This window comes from Neltuma alba, unplaced genomic scaffold, assembly GCF_004799145.2.
Source record: "Neltuma alba isolate B1F8T4 unplaced genomic scaffold, ASM479914v2 tig00011251_pilon, whole genome shotgun sequence".
NCBI classification, from domain to species: domain Eukaryota; kingdom Viridiplantae; phylum Streptophyta; class Magnoliopsida; order Fabales; family Fabaceae; genus Neltuma; species Neltuma alba.
The window spans coordinates 44743-67033 of NW_021635967.1; the positions used below are offsets into that span (position 1 = coordinate 44743).

The 22291-nt window shown below is 36.0% G+C and overlaps 4 protein-coding genes and 1 pseudogene across 4 annotated transcripts; 3 read left to right on the plus strand and 2 right to left on the minus strand.

Moving 5' to 3' along the window:
• Positions 1-1031: 1031 nt before the first annotated feature.
• LOC114763021 (uncharacterized) lies at positions 1032-1577 on the plus strand. Its single transcript, XM_028952616.1, has one exon. It carries the CDS (start codon positions 1128-1130, stop codon positions 1392-1394), a length of 267 nt encoding a protein of 88 aa, XP_028808449.1. The 5' UTR covers positions 1032-1127; the 3' UTR covers positions 1395-1577.
• A 1110-nt stretch (positions 1578-2687) lies between these two features.
• Positions 2688-3245, plus strand: LOC114763020 (uncharacterized; annotated as a pseudogene).
• A 4221-nt stretch (positions 3246-7466) lies between these two features.
• Positions 7467-10204, plus strand: LOC114763057 (vesicle-associated protein 4-1-like). Its single transcript, XM_028952657.1, has 7 exons — positions 7467-7968; positions 8168-8238; positions 8695-8776; positions 8875-8993; positions 9588-9665; positions 9750-9866; positions 10067-10204. The coding sequence occupies exons 1-7, from the start codon at positions 7701-7703 to the stop codon at positions 10202-10204; spliced, it is 873 nt and encodes a 290-aa protein (XP_028808490.1). The 5' UTR covers positions 7467-7700.
• A 501-nt stretch (positions 10205-10705) lies between these two features.
• Positions 10706-14321, minus strand: LOC114763019 (external alternative NAD(P)H-ubiquinone oxidoreductase B2, mitochondrial-like). Its single transcript, XM_028952615.1, is given in 12 exon segments — positions 10706-10820; positions 10925-11044; positions 11112-11233; positions 11326-11345; positions 11348-11435; positions 11438-11587; positions 11830-11934; positions 12036-12255; positions 12340-12590; positions 12712-12918; positions 13852-14116; positions 14233-14321. Coding segments are annotated over 12 exon segments (1725 nt in total). The 3' UTR covers positions 10706-10732.
• Positions 14322-14989: 668 nt separating this feature from the next.
• LOC114763018 (external alternative NAD(P)H-ubiquinone oxidoreductase B1, mitochondrial-like) lies at positions 14990-20684 on the minus strand. Its single transcript, XM_028952614.1, is given in 13 exon segments — positions 14990-15328; positions 15551-15670; positions 16436-16557; positions 16659-16922; positions 17256-17360; positions 17594-17813; positions 18337-18587; positions 18805-18916; positions 18918-19009; positions 19260-19363; positions 19366-19458; positions 19461-19528; positions 20448-20684. Coding segments are annotated over 13 exon segments (1728 nt in total). The 5' UTR covers positions 20537-20684; the 3' UTR covers positions 14990-15240.
• Positions 20685-22291: the final 1607 nt, after the last annotated feature.

Consider the following 22291-nt stretch of genomic DNA (forward strand, 5'->3'; position numbering starts at 1 on the left):
GCAGTTTTCCGCTGAAACCCTTCAGGTTTCCAAGAAATTAAAACTCGAGAAAAAGGCTGCGAGGAATTTATGCTTGTTCCAATGCTCTAATCACGGTTGAAGGCAACGAATTTTGAACCCGGGTGCTGATAACAAAGAACTGGTACTAAGCAGTAAGTTGCAGTTGTGTGATGGATTTTCGAAACTTGAAAGGAAATTGCTTGTCCATTATGAACTACCAGTACAATTTTGATATGAACACTTGAAAATTTTAATCACGCTCATCACCATTAATTTCAGAAAACATTCGTGTGCCGCCTCGTCTCAGGATGAAAGCTACATGTGATTTAAAAAAAGAAGTAAAGGTCGGTCAGTATCTTAAAATATTTTTTTAACTATATTTAGTATTTTAAATATTTTGTGTTACATCTGACATTCAAAATATTGTTTTTTTACATGCGTCCAGCGTCTGAAAAAATTAGGACATGCTTAAAATTACATTGTTTTGATACTGGATGCACTACAAATTATTTTGAAATACTAGATACAATTAAAAAAATATTTAAGATGCTATGCACCTTAATTCTTAAAAAAATTAATTTTTTTAACATAAGTCAACATTTTAAGTTAAAGTAAAACAATTAGTGCATAAAAGTAGAATATGTATTTTGTAATTACCGGCCACTTGCTGAATCAGTTTAACTCCATTTTCCTGCTAGGCTGGAATAGTTTATTTTATTCAAAAGACGGGGGAAAAAACCACAAGGAGTTTCAACTCTCTGTCCTGGAAACTGGGGGTATACTGGTTTTTTTCCATGAGATCCAAACCTCGTGCTGGACGTCATTATGTGAAGCGTAGTCACCTCACCCTAAAATCCAAATCCACAACGAGCTTACTTGCATGTGACGTAACATTTGGTCCTACGTCCCAAAACCACTAGCCCGAAGCCTCTGGTTTTCCCGGAGTTTTGGCCTCTTCTTTCATCTACCTACTTTCCCATCTCAAGCTTCCCTATATATAAAACAACCCTTCCCCTCGTTTGCTCCATCAAACCCAAATCCTGCTATCAAGTGTTCCGTTACTCACTGAGTTCCTTTTTCTGCCATACCAAAAGCAAAGCAAACAGTGTTTTAAGAAGAATCATAAGATGAGTTCAGCAAGCAGAGCTTGGATTGTGGCAACAAGTGTTGGAGTTGTGGAGGCCTTGAAGGACCAAGGGATTTGCAGATGGAACTCTGCTTTAAGATCAGCTCAGCAACATCTCAAGAACCAAGCTAGGTCCGTCTCTCAGGCTAAAAAGCTTTCTTCCTCTTCTTCTGGTATGATTTCCAGCAGACTAAAAGATGCGAAGGCAAAGCAATCAGAAGAGTCCCTTAGGACAGTGATGTACTTAAGCTGTTGGGGTCCCAATTAAAGCAGCAGGGAAGCTAGAAAAGAAAAATTTTTTGTAATCCATTCTTAGTCCCCTGCTTCCCCAGAAGCAAAAATGGATGATTGAGTTTCTGGTGCCGTATTAGTGTAGTGGATTCTCCATGGTGGCAGAATGATATAAATTTTGACAAATACTAATAGAACTGTCAGATTTTATTTCACGGAACACAGGTGTTCACCGCCATTTTCACTTTGATATGACTGAAAATCCATAGCCTATCAGCATTTCTTCACCGATACAAGCCTGATTTGAAAGAGAAAATTAGCAAGCCAACTGAAGATAATTAATCGACGAGGGCCACGTAGCTCCCATTTTGTGAGTTTTGATTGCAGATTATTAGATTATATATTTGCCTCCCGTTTTTGGTGAACAAAATATGTCAAATGAAGACATCCTATCCTGACTCATGAGAAGCAAGTAACCATTCATGGGAAGTAATTAGTTTTATAAAGTGTGACAGAATGAAAAATATAATTTGGGAGAGAGCAATTATGTTATCAAGTGCAGAAATCTAGTTGGATTACTTGATAATCTATTGGATGACAATTGAAAAGTTTTACATTAAATGTGATGTATTTTATGTGAATATATGAATTGTTTAGTATCCCCTTACCAAAATCATCTTCAATGATTCTTTTATAAATCAATACTAATATTTTATTAATGTATTTAAAGCTTTATTTACCCCAAACATTTTGAATGTTTTGTGGACAATATCAGATCGGCATTTGTCAGTTGCAAGATTTTGAAGGGGGCCAAAGATTTCCCTGACTAGAAAATTATTGCGTCTGCAAAACTAATTCTTGAGCACTTGAAAAATGTAATGATATTTTGTTTAACTATTTATATCAGTATGCTGCGGTCTGCAGAAAATTATTGAGCATTTGAAAAGTCGATAAAAAATTTTTTTAAAAAAATTGTTTAATTAATAAAGCAATGCCAGTAGCTGCCTCAATGTGCTATGTATGTATTCGTATTATTAATCATATATTAACACTTCAAGCATGTAATCACTCGATCCAAACACTCTGTGCCCCTTTGTGTCGAAGGAAGCAGTGATCATCTCAGAAGACAACCACATGGGAATCATCAACCTTGGCTTAATGGGAAGTAGCCGTATGTGACAACCTTGTGATTAAGACATGTGGTCCCTTTAAGGACGATGCATGAACTTGGTTCTAAATCTCAACCGATAAAATATAAAACCGTGGGTTTCACTGCCTCCAAAACCACCAGCACAAATTTTTCAGCCCCTGGTATTTCCCTTTATCTTTGGTCTTTTCCTTCTTTCAGCAACAGCTTAACCATCTCAAGCTTCCCTCTCTATAAAAACAACCACATTCACTTCATTTTCCTCCATCAAAACATACACTGATTTCACAACTGAGTGATACCAACCTTAGTTACAGAAGAATTAAAAGATGAGTTCCGCAAGCAGAGCTTGGAGTGTTGCAGCAAGTATTGGAGCTGTGGAGGCCTTGAAGGACCAAGGCGTGTGTCGGTGGAACCATACTTTAAGATCAGCTCAACAACATTTGAAACTCAAGTGAGGTCTCTGTCTCAAGCAAACAAGCTTTCCTCTTCCTCTTCTGCCATGGTCTCCACCAGACTAAAAGATGACCACACAAAGCAATCTGAGGAGTCCTTAAGGACCGTCATGTACTTAAGCTGCTGGGGTCCTAACTAGAAGATATTTTGTAGTATTATTGTTATTTATCACTACCCTCTTTCCAGGAAAAGAGAGAGACAGAGGTTGGAGTTCTGAGGCGATATTGGTCAGCCTTGGCGCTTGTATATATATTTTAACTAATGAAAATTTTATTTCTCTATTATGCTTGTCTGCACCAGCACTTTAGTATTAATACTAAAATTTGTTGGATTTCAAAGCAAAGATCGTTTTCAAATATTTAGTCCCAGTTCAAGGACATGAAAATCGAATCTTTAATGTTGCTAATCACAGATTATTTAGTAGCAGACGTAGCTGACATCTGACTTTGATGTTCTGAAGTTTGAGCCAGCCTCGGTGCTGTATATATATAGAATGTAGCATATAGTTTGTTTTCATTATTTATTTAAGGAAAATGATCTTTTCCAAATATTTCTATCTTACAAATTTACTCGATTAAGTCACGCTTAAAGGGTGAGAGTGTTGAATCTGTAGTACTGCCAAGCACAGCTTCTGGGGTTGCTATTATGACTGACATCTGACCCTGAGGACAGAAGTTTGATGAGAAATATTGTTGATGCTGAAATTGGTGTAAGTATGTCACGTCTGTGCTGGCAATATCAATCAACCATGGATCTATTTCAAGCACTAAACCTTACTCTTCAGATTTTTTTTGTGTTTTTCTGATCCTGAGCTAGCAGCAAAGATTCAGTCTCCTGAACAGTATAGGGTGAAGTTCTTGATGACACAAAGCAGGCATCCTCTTCCTTTAATGGCTTTTGAAATAATAGATTCTATGCGAATTAACAGTAACTGTTGTGAGCAAATATTCATTTATGGATCTTCATCATGTCCTATGCTTGATAATTCATATTAGAGTTCACATCCAATACCATTTAGAGTACACCGAAACAGATGGCTTCTAATATAAACTCTGGCTAAGGAAAGTTCACAACGAAACGTTAAGCACCAAATTATGGTAAAATTACGCGGTGAATTTTCAAAACTTGAGAGATTGCTATACATATTTCAATATCTGAGAATTGACGCTCCTCATCTCCTACCTTGGTCCTTGTATAATTGAACTGCGGGATCCACAACCCGTGCTGTTGTATGTAATTGATTTGACCAATCCATTATCAGGGTTCTCTTTATAAAAGAAAGGACAGCCACACCCCAAAAATATGTAGAGAGAACAAATTATTTGGCATTACTGCATCAGTATCATGCTGCTATTGCAATATTCAAAAAGTTTTCTTTGTTTCGTTAATTTTAGCAATTGATTCGCCGCAGGCATCAAATTTTACTGAAGAGAAATCGTATTTGCGAAGTTATTCGCCACTTGAGATGTCAACTGGGGATTTGATGAACCAATATTCTAGCATATCTTGATTTGAATGCTTACTTTTTGAATATAATTTCTTAACTATATGTAAAAATCTTCAACACATAAGTTAATTACATATAGTTAAAGATATATTGTACACAATTAAAGAAGTACTTTTTTGGTAGGAATTCATGTCCTTTTAACTAATAAAATGTTGAAATACGTCTTTATAATCGATTTTTCTTAAATTTTTTTGGTGGGAAAAACAAAGTAGGTTTTGTGAGCAAAGGCTGTTTGATTATTCCATAACAAATAATGGATTCAGGCTTAGCTTTTAAAAGGGAAAGAAATGGGGGGATAAATACTAAATAAATAAAAGATGCCAGTACGGAAAAGAGGGCACGTGGAGAGGATAAGTGGGATTTTGTGAGTGGTCAATCCTAATGACACAATCCACTTATTATGTTCTGAGTAACATCATAGCATATATTGCCTTTATGCCACAGCCTCTCCCCTCAAAAAGACACTTTCCCTCTAATCACAAAAGAGAATCTCATCAATATAGCCAAATGTAAAGTTGAATACCTCAATCTGGCACATAGCTATCATCCAAGTCTTCTTATATCCTCTTTCTTTCTCTCTGTATTCTTTTATGTTTGTTTTTCATAAATAAATATATAAATCTTTTGCGGTTTAGATTAAAGCCAAGTTGATTTGATGATACGAATTTTGGTTTTGTTCTTATCCAAGTTGCTTTTTGCTTGGCAAAGCAGCAAGCCAGCAACCACTAAAACTCCACCTCTTCTGCCGTTGTTGCTGTTTATATTCTAATATTATAAATTTATAATATTTTGAGAGTTAATATAATTTTTAATTCTTTAAATTTTACTTTATCTTAATTTTAATCCCTAAAATTTAAAAAGGTTTTAGGGACCAAAAACAATGTTTTAGAAACAACAAAAGCTTTTAGATAGACCAAAATAATCAAAACTATTATTTCAAATTTTAAGAATCAAAACTAAAATGGAGTCAAATTTCAAAAACTAAACTAAAAAAAAATATAAACCCCTGTTTTTAATCATAATACTTCAAGCATTATTTTTTAGAATGAAATTTTGAAATTGTTTCATCCTAATCCATGTTTCAAAGTAAAAAGTGATTAAAATTAGAAGAACATAAAATTTGTATAATCTAAATTAGATTTAAAATTTTCTAGATAAAATATTAAAGAGAAATGAAGAAGAAGAAGAGGCACATAATAGAATTCAATGTCATGTAATTAGTAAAAAGGAAAAAGACACTAAAATATTCTCAAAAATACTAAATGACAAATGAGAGTGGGTGAATTTCAAAATCCAAATAAGCCCTGGGTACTATTTTGAAATTTTAAAATCTTGTGAAAATAATACTGTCTTTACTCTCGGTGACTACTTTTATATAGCTATTAACTATTAACTATTAACTACTTTTATTTTCAAATTTCTGATACTACTTTTGTATAGCTATTGACTACACACATAGTAGTAAATAACTAAACAAAAAGTAGTCAATAGATCTCTAACAACACTTAATGTATTTTTTAAATTTTTGAAACAAAAGTACTCAAAACGAAATTATAGTAATCAATAGCTAAATAAGAGTTGTCACCAAAATTTTAAAAATGAAAGTAGTCAATTGCAATACTAAAATAGTCAGTAACTAAATAAGAGTAGTCATCAGAATTTTGAAAATAAATTTAGTCAATAACTAAAAAGGATTAGTTAATACATAAGAAAGAATAATTACCAGAGCTCCGGCAACTGATCATTGGAGCTCCAGCTACTGGCCACCAGCAGGGTCGCAGGAGTCGGAACTCCAAGGACCGAATGTGCTAAGTTGGCAGTATTTGAAATTTTAAAATCTTGTGAAATAATAATACTGTCTTTACTCTCAATGACTACTTTTATATAGCTATTAACTATTCTAATTTAACTATTAACTACTTTTATTTTAAATTTCTAATTACTACTTTTGTATAGCTATTGACTAACAAATAGTAGTAAATAACTAAACAAAAAGTAGTCAAGAGATCTCCAACAACACTTAATGTATTTTTTAAATTTTTGAAACAAAAGTACTCAATAACCAAACTATAGTAATCAATAGCTAAATAAGAGTTGTCACCAAAATTTTAAAAATGAAAGTAGTCAATTGCAATACTAAAATAGTCAGTAGCTAAATAAGAGTAGTCATCAGAATTTTGAAAATAAATTTAGTCAATAACTAAAAAAGGATTAGTCAATACATAAAGAAAGAATAATTACCAGAGCTCCGGCAACTGATCATTGGAGCTCCGACTACTAGCCACCAGCAAGGGTCGCAGGCGTCGGAACTCCAGCGACCGAATGTGCTAAGTTGGCAGTATTTAAAAAAGATAGTAAAGGGCATTTGTGTAATTTATAAGATTTGAAAATTCTAAAATAGTATTTGGAGTTTGAACTGAGATTTTTAAATTCACTTACCCTCATCTGTAATTTAGTATTTTTGAGGGTATTTTTATTATTTTTTTTCCTCAATAAAACCATGAAAAAAATAATTTTCTGGGGTTGCTGAACAAACAATGAAGCAGATGAACACCGACTGGGTGACGTGGTACAGATTCCTAAATAGTATTAGCAAACAGGAAACAAACAAAAAATCCATTGTTCGGTGCTTTTGAAGATTAAATACTGCAAATTGTGCAATAATTCACTAATTTTCTAATACATACTTGGCACAAGATGAACCCAATAATGGATATATAATCATCAAAATGACTCTAATAATAGAATCATTTATGACTATTTAACCTGCCATGTCAGTAGTATGTTGGAATATGGCCATATGAGAAATCATAAGAAAAAGGTGCAACAAATGATTGCAGTGATGAGGGAGGATCTAACCAACTGTGAAAAAAAAAAAAAAAACCAGCCCGGGAACCCATAAACAGTCGGACCTCAAATTCACAATTCTAATCAGGGTAATTCCCAAGATTTAGATCCATATTCTTCAGTAAATTCCACTCTGTCAGAACCACTATCTGAGTGAATCAAATAGAATGTAAGGTCATATTTAATCTTTGAATTGCTCTGGCTATCACGTCAAAAGGTCTTTCTCAGACAGAAACAGCACAAATGGAAGGATATAGATATATCTGATAGAACTACCAAATCTTTCTTCACGAAAATACGAAAGTCTCGAACTTTTGTTCGCCATTCGGAGACCCAGTTGCCGGAACTTACAGATTGAGGTGAGGCGAGTGGGTTTCTGGTGAAGAATGGCATTGGAAAGCGAGAAAATGGGGTCTGATGGGAAGGTTTGGAATCTCTGTAGAATGCCGTTTTGGCAAACGAGCCATGCTTCTTCTGCTGCTTCCTCCACTTCCTCTATGCATTATGCTCATCATCAACAGAACGTTAATCTTCAGTCCGGTGATAGATCGACTCAACATCAATCTTCCAGTACGGTTTCCTCCATGGCCAAGTCACTACTCCCTACAAGGAAGAGGCTACGTCTTGATCCTCCCAACAAGCTCTACTTACCCTGTAAGTCTCTCACGATTCCTCCTTGCATAACTTTTGGGAATCAATTTTCGGAGTTTTGTGGAATTTTTTGGTAGTATGTTCAGTTACCACGAACAGAAACAAGAATGTTGTATTTTTGCTTAAGCTTGATAACGATTCCAGTTCTCAGTAATTCTAAGATTTGCGCTCTATCTCATATAATGTGACTCCGTTTTTCAAGATGAGCCGGGAAAGCAAGTTAGGAGCGCTATCGAAATAAAAAACACTAGCAAATCTCGTGTGGCTTTCAAGGTGAGGAGCATGTTTCTAGTTGTTGTTTGTTCTTTTTTTCTTATTTTCAGAATTGATATTTGAGAGATAAGGTGATCCTGCCATGTTATACATATGGCAAATCAAAAACCCGTCATATTGGAAAGTTTGCCGGCTCCCACTTTCAATACTGCGTCGGGAAACTTTTGGCTGTATTTCCACTGAAAAAACGGCACTATAGGTAAATTGAAGCTTCCTAGCTGGAGTGCGTCAGTAACTGTGACGAGACTGATTAAGCGATTCTCTAGAACTTTGGAAATATTTCAGAAACACCTGGCTTCATACATTTTTTGTCAAGTTTTTATGAGGTTCAAAATATTGAGATAACTAGGTGATTATTGGTTAATTTTTTTTCCATGCCTTTTTTACCATCCGTTTAAGTACTACTCACTTTTAGGATTGCGATTTATTGGTAACTGACATATTGAATTGTCTTAGTTTCAAACCACTGCACCCAAGAGTTGTTTTATGCGCCCCCCAGGTGGTATACTCGCACCTGATGAAAGCATAATTGCCACTGGTAAATTATTCTTCTAAATTTGTATTAACCAATATGATTTGATGCTCAGAACTCAGAAGTTGGCTGGTCTTCCTAAAATAGTGACACTTATTTTGCAGTATTCAAGTTTGTTGAGCCACCCGAGAACAACGAGAAGCCAATTGATCAAAAGAGCAAGGTTAAGTTTAAAATTATCAGCTTAAAAGTGAAAGGCGAAATGGACTATGTACCAGAACTGGTAATGTATTACTAATCTTTTCCATTGGACATGGCTTCAATCTTTGTAGTTCCATGCCTCCTTATCAATGTGAGCTTAAATTGAACTTCAAGTTCCTGTTTCTCTATTGAGTGGAGTCTGTATGATTGTTTTTATTATCTTAGAATCACATTTGCAGCAGAAGTTAGTTATTTGCGTCCTTTTTACAGGGAACAATGGAACATACCTCAAAGTCTAAATTTTCATAAACCCTTTATTGCTAGCATTATTTGGACACTTTGGTCAAGTTAAAAGACCCATTCTGTATGAACTGTGCGTATCACATTATTCATCCTCAGGGTCTTGAGCTGCAACTATTTATCAAATGTGACCTTGTTCTCAAGATCATATCCTTAATCAATTCATAGTCAGAACATATATGACTTGTGATTTTTAGGCATATCAATGCAAGAATATGCAAAGTCAAATTATATTTCAAATATCTGCCTGAACATTAGGCATAGAGAGTAGCTTGGTTGGTTAGGGGGAGAACATGTGTATCGAGTTTAAATGCAGCAATTGATGTCAAATGTTTTCAGATGCCAATAAAGTTGTCATATGATCTTTCGTGTGCAGTTTGACGAACAAAGGGATCAAGTTGCAGTAGAGCAAATTCTGCGGGTTGTATTTTTGGATCCTGAACGTCCTAGCCCTGTAAGATTTATACATTTCAAATTTATGTACGACCTTCGCCATCTCATTTTGCAAAAATGTAATGTCATATACTGTTTCTTGAAGGCCTTGGATAAACTTAAACGACAATTAGCTGAGGCTGAGGCTGCATTGGAGGCGCGAAAGAAGCCACCTGAGGAGACAGGTCCACGAATAGTTGCAGAAGGAGTAATAGATGAATGGGTTGGTTTCTTCCTCCATGTTCTCTCTTTTTGGTCTCATCATTTTCTCGTAGCTTCAATTGGATGTTCTTTTTTCTTGAAAGATCTGTATTTAATGACAAAATAAACTTGTAAATCACTATACCTAAGCTGTCTAAATTTAAGGGCCGTTTTCATCCTACCTGTTGGAGACATCACGGTTTCTGTTCTATGGTATGTCAGTGCCTTGATTATTTTGTTCAAGCTCTCGATGATGAACCTAACAACTATTTTCTTAGAATCTTGCTTCATCAACCTGAGAACAAACCCCTGAAAGATAGCATTGAATTTTCCGGTAAAAGTAATGATTTCAACTATTGACATAAAGCGAGAAAGGAATATAAAGTTAACATTGTTGAAGGAGAACTTTAGCAGTATGAAATATTAAAAAATTGTAGAAGAAAAACATTTATACTGCAATTTTTTCTGGGTCACGAATAAGTATCCAAATTCGAAGGCCCGGTTTCTGTTGTGGTGGTCCTTAATTTAAATATGGTTGTGGCCTTGTAGCAGAGATTTGGTTGAGTAAAAGCGAGAGGTCTTAGAATCTTGCTTCATCAACTGAGAACAAACCCCTGAAAGATAGCATTGAATTTTCCGGTAAAAGTAATGATTTCAACTATTGACATAAAGCGAGAAAGGAATATAAAGTTAACATTGTTGAAGGAGAACTTTAGCAGTATGAAAATATTAAAAAATTGTAGAAGAGAAAAACATTTATACTGCAATTTTTTCTGGGTCACGAATAAGTGTCCAAATTCGAAGCCCGGTTTCTGTTGTGGTGGTCCTTAATTTAAATATGGTTGTGGCCTTGTAGCAGAGATTTGGTGAGTAAAAGCGAGAGGTCATTTATATTCCACTTGAGTCCCTGCCGAATATGACGCGTCGTCCCCAATCTGCCACCACTAAATACCGGGTACGCCAGCTCACTTGTTTGCTGCAAATTTAGGAAGCCATTAAAGTAAGACATAAAGCACACTTGAAACCACAACAACATCGTCATTATGGTTTCTTAAAAAGGTTGTCATAATGTCATGTTACCTTGCATATACAGAATACCAGAGCCACTGGGTGCTGTGTCCGATTGAAACCCAGTCTCCTGGAAGCTGAGCTGCTGCTTGTTCTCCTCCTAACGGAGCAAATTGCCCGAAATGCTTGTACCTTGTAATTACCTTATCATTTAGATTATGAAACACAAGAAAAATGCTAACGCAGAGAAAGAAAATACCTGAAGGGACGAAAACGATGACGTCCTGTTCCTCTAAACCTCAGGGGTCCTTCAGGATATTTCTCACACTCTTCCATTCGATTGAAACAGTCTGCAAGATACTCACCTTGTTGAGCAGCTACCTATAAGCAATCCCCAAACAAAAAAACGTTAGGTCACAAATGTAATAAATTCAAGGAGTAGTGTGTGTGATATATATATATATGTTATATACCTGAGCTGTTGCAGGAAGATTTTCATTTGGGAGTCTACTTCGGAAAGACAAGATTTGAATGTTTCAATGTCCACTAGAGTACCGTTTTCTTGAGAGTTCTTCAGTAGTGTGCCACTATGTTCCTCATTTGCTTCTTCTTTAGGTAAATATCCACTTGTGGGTACCTCTCAATAATGTCTCCTACAACCTCTTGAAAATGATCCAGATCTAATTTCCCAATGTTGTTCTTGTCTGCCTTGCTAAATATCACTGCTATATCTTCCTAATCAAAACCATGCCAGCCCAAGGGATAGCCATTAAGAATTCATTCTTTGTACCAACACTTCAAAAGGTGAAGAATCAAAATTTATTGGGCTAACACTCCATTACACACGCCCACACACTATTTCCATTCTCCATCTTACTTCATTTACTAATATATATCTATATATATTGACTTTGAACTGGTATTCTTAAATATCAGAAGATCTTGACGTGTATTAGATTAGATTAAGGGACACATACCATAACTCTACGTTGATTTACAGTAGCACAATCTCCCAGCGCATAGATGTTTTCAACTCCTTCCACTCTTAACCATTCATCAGTGCTAATTGCTCGCCTATTACCCTGTCACAGTGAGAATTTAAACCAGATAATCGAAAACTTGCTATACTGCTGACTTTGAAGCTCAACCCTTGAGAGATTGAAAGGAATACATAGAAACAAACCTGACCAATATCTTTCATAAACTGAACAACTTCAGGACGAGGACCAATACCAGTTGACCAAACCACCATTCCGTAAGGTATAGATGCAACCTTACCAGTTCCTCTTTCTTTTGTATTGATTTCGTTCTCAGCCACTTTTATAACCATAGAACCTAGTTTCACATCGATCCCATCTCTTTTGAACTTTTCTTCAGCAAACTCAGTAATCCTCTTGTCAAACCTGCAACCAATTAAACACACAGTGGAGAAACTAACCCAAAAATCCCGAAAGGCAAAGGTTGAGGAATAAGAATATATACACTACATGTTTAGAATATGATCGCCTGCTTCCAAAAGTGTAATCTGTAGGTAGTCTTTGGCAGAAGGATATAGTTTGTATAAATCCTGATGAACATGATCATGAAGCTCTGCAGCAAACTCTACACCAGTCGGACCACCGCCAACTACCACAAAATGCAGAAGTTTCTTCTTCTCCTCTTCAGATACACATGGCAGGCTTGCCTTTTCGAAAAGTTCAATCACTTTCCGACGGATTGTCTGAGCATCTTCCACTTCCTTTAAAAACATTCATAGTACTCTAGCAAGTTACGTTATTTTGTGTACAGATAAAGAGAAGTACGAAGTTTATGATGACACATTAACACAGCCGCTGATACAGAAATTGAGAATATAATACCTTCAAGAAGTGAGTATGCTCTTCAACACCTGGGGTGTTGAAAGTGTTAGAACGGGCTCCCATGGCTAGAACGAGGTAGTCATAATCAATGGAAAACTCTTGTTTGCCATTTTCGCTGTCTTGAGCAGTAGAACGACAGTACACTTTTCGATTCTTGGCATCGATCTTATAGCATTCAGCTTGTGTGAATTGAATGTTTACGTTCTTCTGCTGCAACATGCCAATATTTCAGTCGCATGAAGATTAACAGATCGTCGAACATAATTTAATAATAGTTATAGATGCTTTCTAGGATAAGAAGACCTGAAACTGATTCAAAAACTTTTTTGATTCTGCAGAATCAAAAGCTTTCCCTTTTTTCTTTTTGAATGACAAACGATTATCGTGAATAATGTGCCAATACACTAAATGATTCTCATTTTTAATATTTCAAAATAATGTATTGAAAATCTCAAAACGAATCCAAATAATAGTAAGAAAATTCAATTGGGGAAGATAAATATGATTTTGCAACTTAAGTCTACTCATATATCATTCGTAGTAACAAACAAACGTTCAAGTAACTATGACTTTCCTATTGTAAAAATTTTAGTTTTGTTTGCCATCACCCATCAGGCGATGATTTCTCTCCTCTTCAACTATTTATTTTTGATTAAATTCAAAGGGTTAAATATTTTTCTATATTTTTCACCACAATTCTAATTTCTAAACGTTCAGACCAAGTTCAGAGAGAGACCACGGGAACAAAAGGCCAACACCACTTTTTGACTGAATCATATCGTATGTAGACCCATGCCTTGTATATATTATGGTCTACAAATAGTGTCTCCAATAATTTACACACACACAGCAGTAGATAAAATCAAAAATTTTACAAATTTAAACAAAAACTTCGAAAAACTTAAATCATGAACAGTGGTTAATACTAAAATCCACATCTCTCGAGGACATATGAAACATTATTTCTCTAGAAATTCTAAACAAATCAGCATTTTTTTTTGGGGGGGTGTTCTGGGGCGGGGGGGGGGGGGAACCGTAGGGGGAAACTGTTCAACACAAAACATAAACGTCCGATGGATTACGAAAAGCAAACTAACAAAGAAAAGTGAGCATGTTGATGATGAGTATATAAGAGAGCACCTTGTTGATGATTTTGCGAATAGGTTCAACAATGCTTCTTGATTCCACAGTGCCGATAGTGACACTTGGAAGCAAAGGTGTAAATGCAAAATAGTTACGAGGTGAAACTACTTCCACATCAAACGAAGAGCTTTTAAAGTTCTTCACAAAACTGGTCCCAGCCCATCCTGTTCCCACTACCACCACCTTCTTCTTCCGGCATTTATCCCCACCATTCTCACTCTGAACTGCTCCTGCATCAGCATATGCCACTAAACCTCCCCCACTACAACTCGGACCAGAAAACTAATTAAAACCCACTATTTAAAAAGACAATGGGGGATTTGAATTAGTTTATAATGTGCTATAAAAACGTAAGCTTTGAGGATGGATGATGAAGACCTGACAGTGCAGAGGACAAGAACCTTGGACCAGGAAGGAGACTGATGAAAAGCCCTTGAGGCTGTCTGGTAGAAAGAAGACCAACGCATTGCGAAAGGTAGCTTATTTGTTTTGCGGACAGTAGTGCAGGAGTAAATCTGAGAGTTGCAGGAAAGGAAGAGTAACAGAATTGCAGGGTACGTGAAATATGAAGTTGAAATGTGATGATGCGTGTTGTTTTTTATTTGACTTGTCAAAGGTTGAACAATAAGACGCGTTCAGAATTCGCTGAACCATAGGGGTCGGCAGCGCTTGAGTGATTCAACTGAAGCGGATTTTGCTCTTCGTGCGAGCATTCTTGTTTCGTGGGAACTATCAATCACATTGGTCCAATGGGCGTGTGCGCAGAAATATTCTTTTAAAATCCAATTAATTCACAAAAGCGTATTGTATTTACTATTTAGCATTATTATTATTAAGTTGTTAATTAACGAAGTACTTCCAATTTTGTCACTATTAGTTTTTCTTTTTTCTTTTCGCCAACATCGTCATTAAGGTAGTACAATTTTCAAACTCACGGTTAACAGATAAGGAAATAATCACGATAATTCAAAGTAATGGAAATGCCAAGTCATTTAAACATTTTTTAAACCGTAAATAAAAGTTTTAGTCTCAATGTGATTAGGAGTAAAAGTGCGCTTAAAAAAAGAATATCAAATCAGAGTTAAATTTGCACCTTTACCCATATGATTATTACCCTATTGATATTTTGGACGGGTGATCACAAGTCAAGAATCATAGGAGCAATATAATAACAAACAGCAATAGAGGGGGAGAGGCATCAAAGCATTGAATTACATTCTCATACTGTGAGTAATAAATAAAGGATAGGAGCGCCAAAAAAAAAAATTGTAGCTTCTGCGTTTTAAATGCCTTGATTACAGCATGACATATGCAGGTCAACAGGTACTCTCAAACACAAAGATACAGAGCACCTTAAAAGATCACGGAGCTCGTTAAGTTGTTGACTCAGATACGACTTGAATCTCTTCCAAAGATGAATCTTCTTGTCCAATCAGATATCACCAGTACCCTTGTGCGCCAGCTCACTTGCTTGCTGAATATTACAGCACACCAAACGAGTAAGGAAGCACATAAGTTAGTAATAGGGGAAGGCACTTTGAAGAGAATCTCATTAATGGACTCAGTTTACAAATAACTTATAAATATAAAGGATCAACTGAAAAGTGGAACCTAATGAGGTATTCACAATTGATCCGTCTATCGATTTCCTGTAAAATCCACAAGAATTTCTTGAGCACTCGGGCTGATAAATTACCTCGCATATACAGAGTACCAAAGCCATTGAGTGCTGTGACCCATTGAAACCCAGTCTCCAGGAAGTTCTGCTGCTGCCTGCTCTCCGCCAAGAGGAGCAAATTGACCAAAATGCTTGTACCTTTGCATCGCAAGCAAAACCGCTGCTTATGTAGTGAAAACGCATGGAAAAGACATGAAAATAATATTTTCCTCGTTTGCTATTCTGTACTTCATGTACCCTACAAATGGTTGTGTTCTGCCCTTGGTCACACCATAAGTATATGTTTGTTAAGCATGTATCCTATTTATAAAGCAGAGAGAAAAGACTTTTCTTGGTCCTACTTACAAGTTACTTCATTAAATTTTTAGCATAAATATACTATTTTGTCCTTCATTTATTATAATATAAATAGTTTTTTTTTAAAAAATACATATATTAAATGGGGGTAAAGTTGAAAAAATTATTATATTTTAATGAAGAGTTAATGCAATTTAAGATTTTTCTTAATTTGTGCAAAACATGCTGGAAGTGCCTTATAAATGAAACCAAAAGAGTATAAGAAATACCCAGAAATGTGTTTTTTACAAGCATCTTGGTTCTTCTTCTTTTACAGACAATTATGTTTGTCGAGAATAACCGGTTGGTTTTGTTTGAGCACAACAGAGAATTGAATGTGCTTATTGGCTAGCTAGTGAAGCGTATCACCTGGATACTAATATTGACATGGCTAACAATAAAGATACTAAAATATATCTAGCAGGGTATGCTAGACAGATCAGACAGACTACAATTAATTTTTTACTCCTAGAAAGCAAAGAAAAATCTGACTAAGAGATTTTTTTACTCCTAGAAAGAAAAGAAAAATCAGACTAAGAGATTAAAGTGTCATGTTATATGGATTACCTGAAGGGACGAAACTTATGGCGTCCGGATTCTCTAAATCTCATTGGACCTTCAGGAATCGCAGTGCATTGCTCCATGCGGTTAAAGCAGGCAGCTAGATATGCACCTTGTTGGGCAGCAACCTAAACATCAAATCAGAAGCCTTAGTTCTCAATTCTTATGTTTGAAGGCAAAAAAAATTCTGCAGATACAATTGTCTAGTCATAGATAAAATGATGCATACCTGTGCTGTTGCTGGCAGACTCTTCATCTGCGAATCCACATGACCAAGGGCTGACTTAAACCCTTCTATGTCTATTGCTTCTCTCTCATTCCCCTGAGGATCTTTCCACAGATCAGCCACATCAAGCATATGCTTGCTCTTCAGATACAGTTCCACTTGGGGATATCTCAAGATGATGTCATCCATTAAATCCTTGAATTCTTTAATTGTTAAGGTGCCAGAGTTGTCCTTGTCCGCAGCTTTGAATATGGTTGAGATGTCATCCTAAAAATAGAGAGAGCAAAATCCAATCACTTTTTACTATCCAAATAAGTTATCTTATTTTACTCAATTTCTGACTCAAGAAGAGAGTTGCAGTGTTTTGTCATGTTTCACCCAGTGATTGTTACAGGAATACACAAGAAGGAAAAGCTTTCTCCAAAACGTAAGAAAAACCCCAATAACAGGCATAAATGCACCACGAGTTTGATAGTCTGCCTAATCCCAGATGAAGTTGTCCCAATCCTTAATATCTGGTTGAGGACGTAGAATCAAGTTCTACATATTATAAACCCAGTTCTGAAGCTGAATTGAAAATGTTAAAGTATTAAAGAATACCATGATTTTACGTTGATGTATTGAAGCACAGTCCCCAATAGCGTACACAGCTTCACATCCTATCACACGTAACCATTCATCAGTCTGCAGGACCTTTCTATTAGCCTGCACATAAAGAAATCTACTACAGATTATATAACAGATTTTAATACAAGAGAGAATTTGAAGTCCATTTAGTATACAATGGTTTAAATGGAAAATTGTTGAAGAACACAAAAGAGACAGTTTCAACCATAAGAGAGAGTGAGTGAGTAAGGAAAAGAGAGTGGGGACTGTCTATCAGAAATGCATGGAATTGTGTAACGTTAGATATTGACCAAGAAGGAAAATACTAACACCTGATTAATTTGTTTCATGAAATCCCGCACAACTGGAAGAGTCCCAATGCCAGTGGACCAGACTACCAATCCATGAGGTATTGAGCAAACCTCTCCAGTAGATTTTATCTTCATTTTAATTTCCTTGTCAGTAACATTGATAACTCGGCGTCCTGTTTGAACTTCTATACCATCTCTCCTGAATTTCTGCTCAGCAAATGCACTGATTCTTTCATCAAACCTACAAAAAGAAGAAGGGTATATTGGCGTTATGTCCTTTCATAGCCAATGTTTTGGGGAGAAAATAGAACTTTTAGTTAGTCAGACTTTTCCAATGATTAATCTTAGTTTGCAAACACATTAATACAAACTCATGACAACGGCAATTTCTACTGACTAATGATTCCTGCAAAGTCAGTAGAATACACGATTAACAGGAAGAGTCCAAAATTGTGTTTCAGACAAACGGTAACAATCCAACGCTTACAAGATTCCATCAACTAATACAATTTTTTTAGCTGATGCCATCACAACAATAAGGTACAGAAAAGCAACCATCATGTCAGTGCTCTTCAAATGGAAAGCATAGATAAATCAAGTCGGGCAAATCATGTAGGTAATTTATGATGATGAAGCAAAACACTGTAAGGATGGTCAAACAGGTCATAAAAGCTAATATCTTTTTGGGTTTCCATTAAAAGTATTATACCATTACACCAATCAAAAGTATAAGAAATCAGAGAGGCAATTAAAGCATTCCTTACGTGTTCAAGATGTGATCTCCCGATTGGATCATTGTTATTTTCACCATATCTTTAGTCATTGGGTATAATTTAGATAGATCTTCATGGACATAATCATGAAGCTCAGCAGCAAATTCCACACCAGTTGGACCACCCCCAACAATTACAAAATGAAGATTTGTTCGTCGCTCTTCCTCAGTTAAACTAGGAAGAATGGCCTTCTCAAAGCAATCTATCACAGACGTTCTGATCCTTTGAGCATCCTCCACCTCCTGTGGTGATGATATAGTACATATTTAATTAGTGGTCAGCTGAGATACAAATTTACTATCAAAAGTCTTCAGAAAAAATCCTTCTCATAATGCTGTTCAAAGATATTAAACAATCACCTGATAAACCGAAAATCATTCATAAGCATGGCAGTTTTGAACCATTACATGATTACACACCGATATGGTAAAGGTGCATGTGAAAGTGATGGAAATTTACCTTTAAAAAATGACAGTTCTCCTTGACACCTGGGGTATTAAACGTATTCGCTTGTGCTCCAGCTGCTACAACCAAAAAGTCATATTCCAGAGAAAATTCCCACTTCCCGCTAAGTTGGCATCAATATTGGATCGACAAAAAACTTTTTGTTTGCAGCATCAATCTTGACACACTCTGCCTCCCAAAATTTAATTTCTCCTTTTCTCTGCATGCAGGAAGAAACAAAAGAACTTCCATATTAATTGTCTAAAAAAGAATGCTAGAAAAGAGTTTCAAAACTGACCAGAGAGTAGTAAACAACAATCTTGGAACACAACAAAGTCATTACATTACCCCAGACAAAAAGCCTGGACTGCTAGATTTCAACAGAATTACACACACATGTGACAAATATAGTCAAATAAAACAGCATCAATACATAGTCACTCTTGGAGCTCTAATTCTGTTTCCCCTACCTTTTTTATGATGTTTCGAACTGGCTCCACAATGCTCCTCGCTTCAACTGTCCCACAAGTGACACTGGGTAATAAGGGAGTGAATGCAAAGTAGTTGCGAGGGAAACAACCTGAACATCATATATTGAAGCATCCAGATCCTTAAGGAAACTGGTACCAGCCCATCCTGTTCCAAGAACCACTACCCTCTTTTCCTTGGCTCATTAGATTCAATTCTTGGAGGTCCAGAATCAGATTGTAATTCTGAGTATGCCACCACACCTCCACCACTGCAGTTTTCACAGGCAGGGAGACTCAGTCAAACAGAAAATTGGTTACCTGTAGTCTTCCTAGATAATACCGTGGGCAAGAAGGATAAAGACATTGGGGGATATGCCCACAAACAGACCACAACTCTTTTATCTGAAAGGACGTCAAAGAGCTAATCGAAATATTCACACAGGTACCCTCTTGTTTGAGCTTTTGTTAGAGGTCTGTTTCTGTATGAGAATCTCCTTGTAGGAATGATAATCATAAAGTAAAAGGCTCCAGATATAAGTTCCCTGGAGAAGATCAGATCCCATGGAGATGTCCAATAATATCAAATAATACCCAAATTTCCAATCAAGCCTCTTCCAAGACATATGGCAGATTTGTAAATATACACTACATTATCCAAAATCTTGCCCGGGAAAATTTTTCCGCCGCAGAAAAATAAATTTTTTGCCATATATGTAAGCAAAAAAAAAAAATCATCACACAAATGTTTAAGGTCAAATCAGATTCAGCCTCAGTAAACAAAACATTCTAGTGCTTTTCAGTGTTGTTCCCATTATATTTACAAGGCCTGTAAGAACCAAGATCTCAAAATTTCTCTGCGTCATTCATAATATGAACCGGGTGCAACTTTCCATTTCAACTTGTTTGCAGAAGACGATAGGATTTGAACCCCACAAACTTAAAATATCAAGTTAAACCCAAATTTAAAAAAAAAATGGCATGAAAATTCCCTCTCCTTCAGATTCTTCATAAACATTATCGACAATGAGCATTGCGCTCGGGCCGTTGCTCTTGAGATCCCTTAAATGAATCCCGTTAAAGCTAAGAGGACGTCAAGCAATGAATCTTAGAAAAGCGGGGAAAAAGGAAAGGGGAAGAATCTGATACAAATGAAAAATAAACAAACAGATTCATGGAGAGATACAATACCTGAGAGTGCAGATGAGGAGAAGCTTAGAAGGAGAAGGGTAGGTATGGAAAGTCCTGGCAGCTTTGCTGAAGATGGAGCCTATCGTCATTTGAAACCAAAGAGATGGGTTTCCAAAGAGCCGGGAAAGCTCTGAGCTTGAGAGCTGAAGAAGGAGCTTCAAGCTTCAGGGTCAGGCCAAGTCTGTCCCGCTTCTGAAATTCATGGCTACTTTCACCTGCTCCGTCTCCGTCTGGCTTACACTTGGACGCTGCCACCTCGAGTAAATTAACCATTAAATTATCATTATGATACGTGGCAATCATTAAAACGTTGAGCATTACCTTATGTGTAGTCCACCAATTAAAATATGACAACTCACATGACCAGCCTCATTGACAATATGCAACGCTGCGTGGATCTGCAAGTGAAATGTTAAGCTCGATTTGATATTATATAAAAAATTTCTTGAATTAAAATAGAGTTGACCATAGACTTGGATTAATCCCTCTGATAATTCCACCTGTTAAGGATCTTTCACGAAGTTCAATGGACAGTATTGTACGTCTATTTCAGTGTAAACGTAACGTCTTTTAAACATAATTGTAGCTGCGAACCTCTGATCACAAGTTGATTAACCATGTTATTATATGTTTTTATAATTAATTAAGATAATAAGTTAATTTATTCCTGTTTTTGTCATTTTGTCTATGCGCTTTTTTTTTTTTTTGGTTGTTATTTATTTGTGCAGAACTACTGGGAAAAGGAAATGATCGCCATCATTCATCTGGTCTGGAGCCAGATAGGCATGGACCACCTCTGTCGGCATTCCTTTCCTTTCCTTAAAAGTGTGAAAGCTAATAGAAGAATAATTTATCGTTTGTGGCTATAAAATTAAAATTAACTAGCCAGTATTAAAGAAAGATATTGGAAACACTAATATTCTTGCGGGGAAAAAAGTTTAAAAAATGATTAAATCTTTTATATTGTATCAAAATTTTAAAAAATATTAAACAAGTGTACCACAAGCTTCTGTTTTATAAATTCTTTATATATTCTGCAGTCAAATAAATCGATCCAGATAAAATTCAATATGTATTGAACCAGTAAGCTTGATCCTAGTGGGAAAGATTTTGTTCACTTGTACACAAGGTCTTAAATTCAAGCTAGTGTTAACATATAAAACATCGTTTAGAGTTACACATTTGTCTTCTGTAAAGTTTATCATCCAGCCTCCACATCACTGGCCACAAACTTAAGATTTAGGTGGATTATGCCACTGCTCACCGCTCTTGAATAGCGCGGTATTGGGCTCGCTGGTCCCCAACGTTATCATTGACATTGCTTAGAATCTAATGCCTATTGTGCTCAATATAAAAATTAGCGGACTAATTTGAGTAGATTAAGAAAATTAGTTCAATTACTTATTTGTAATAAATATATATTGTATTTTCTAAAATTATACACAAGGTCTTAAATTCAAGTTAGTGTTAATATATAAAACATCTTCAGAAGAGTTACACCCAAGGAAAAAAAATCAGACCGAACTGGCCAATTTAATCGTAAAACCGGTGAACCGGTAGTTGGTCCAGTCTGGTTTGCTAAAAAAAATGGTGCTCAATTGAACCGTTTTTAAACTGGTTCGACCGGTAATAACCAGTCAAAACCAGGCAACGGGATGGTTGGATGGGTTGTCTAGTTTGCAATATTTTTTTTTTTTTTAAAACCTCCAATTCCACAAAACGATGTCGTTTAATTGGGAAAAAAATTCTGACAGCCAGCAAATTGAAGGCAAGGCTCCCTTTGCTCAACCCCTAGCTTCAGTTTAACTTTTTGCCATTTTTCTTCCCTCTCCCAAATCAAAAAT

Bases quoted from the DNA above. Each gene is read 5' to 3' on its own strand.
- LOC114763057 (XM_028952657.1), top strand. From the start codon at position 7,701: ATGGCATTGGAAAGCGAGAAAATGGGGTCTGATGGGAAGGTTTGGAAT. The intron at 8,239-8,694 runs GTGAGGAGCATG...GAATTGTCTTAG, and splicing joins AATCTCGTGTGGCTTTCAAG to TTTCAAACCACTGCACCCAA. The intron at 8,777-8,874 runs GTAAATTATTCT...CTTATTTTGCAG, and splicing joins TGAAAGCATAATTGCCACTG to TATTCAAGTTTGTTGAGCCA.
- LOC114763021 (XM_028952616.1), top strand. From the start codon at position 1,128: ATGAGTTCAGCAAGCAGAGCTTGGATTGTGGCAACAAGTGTTGGAGTT.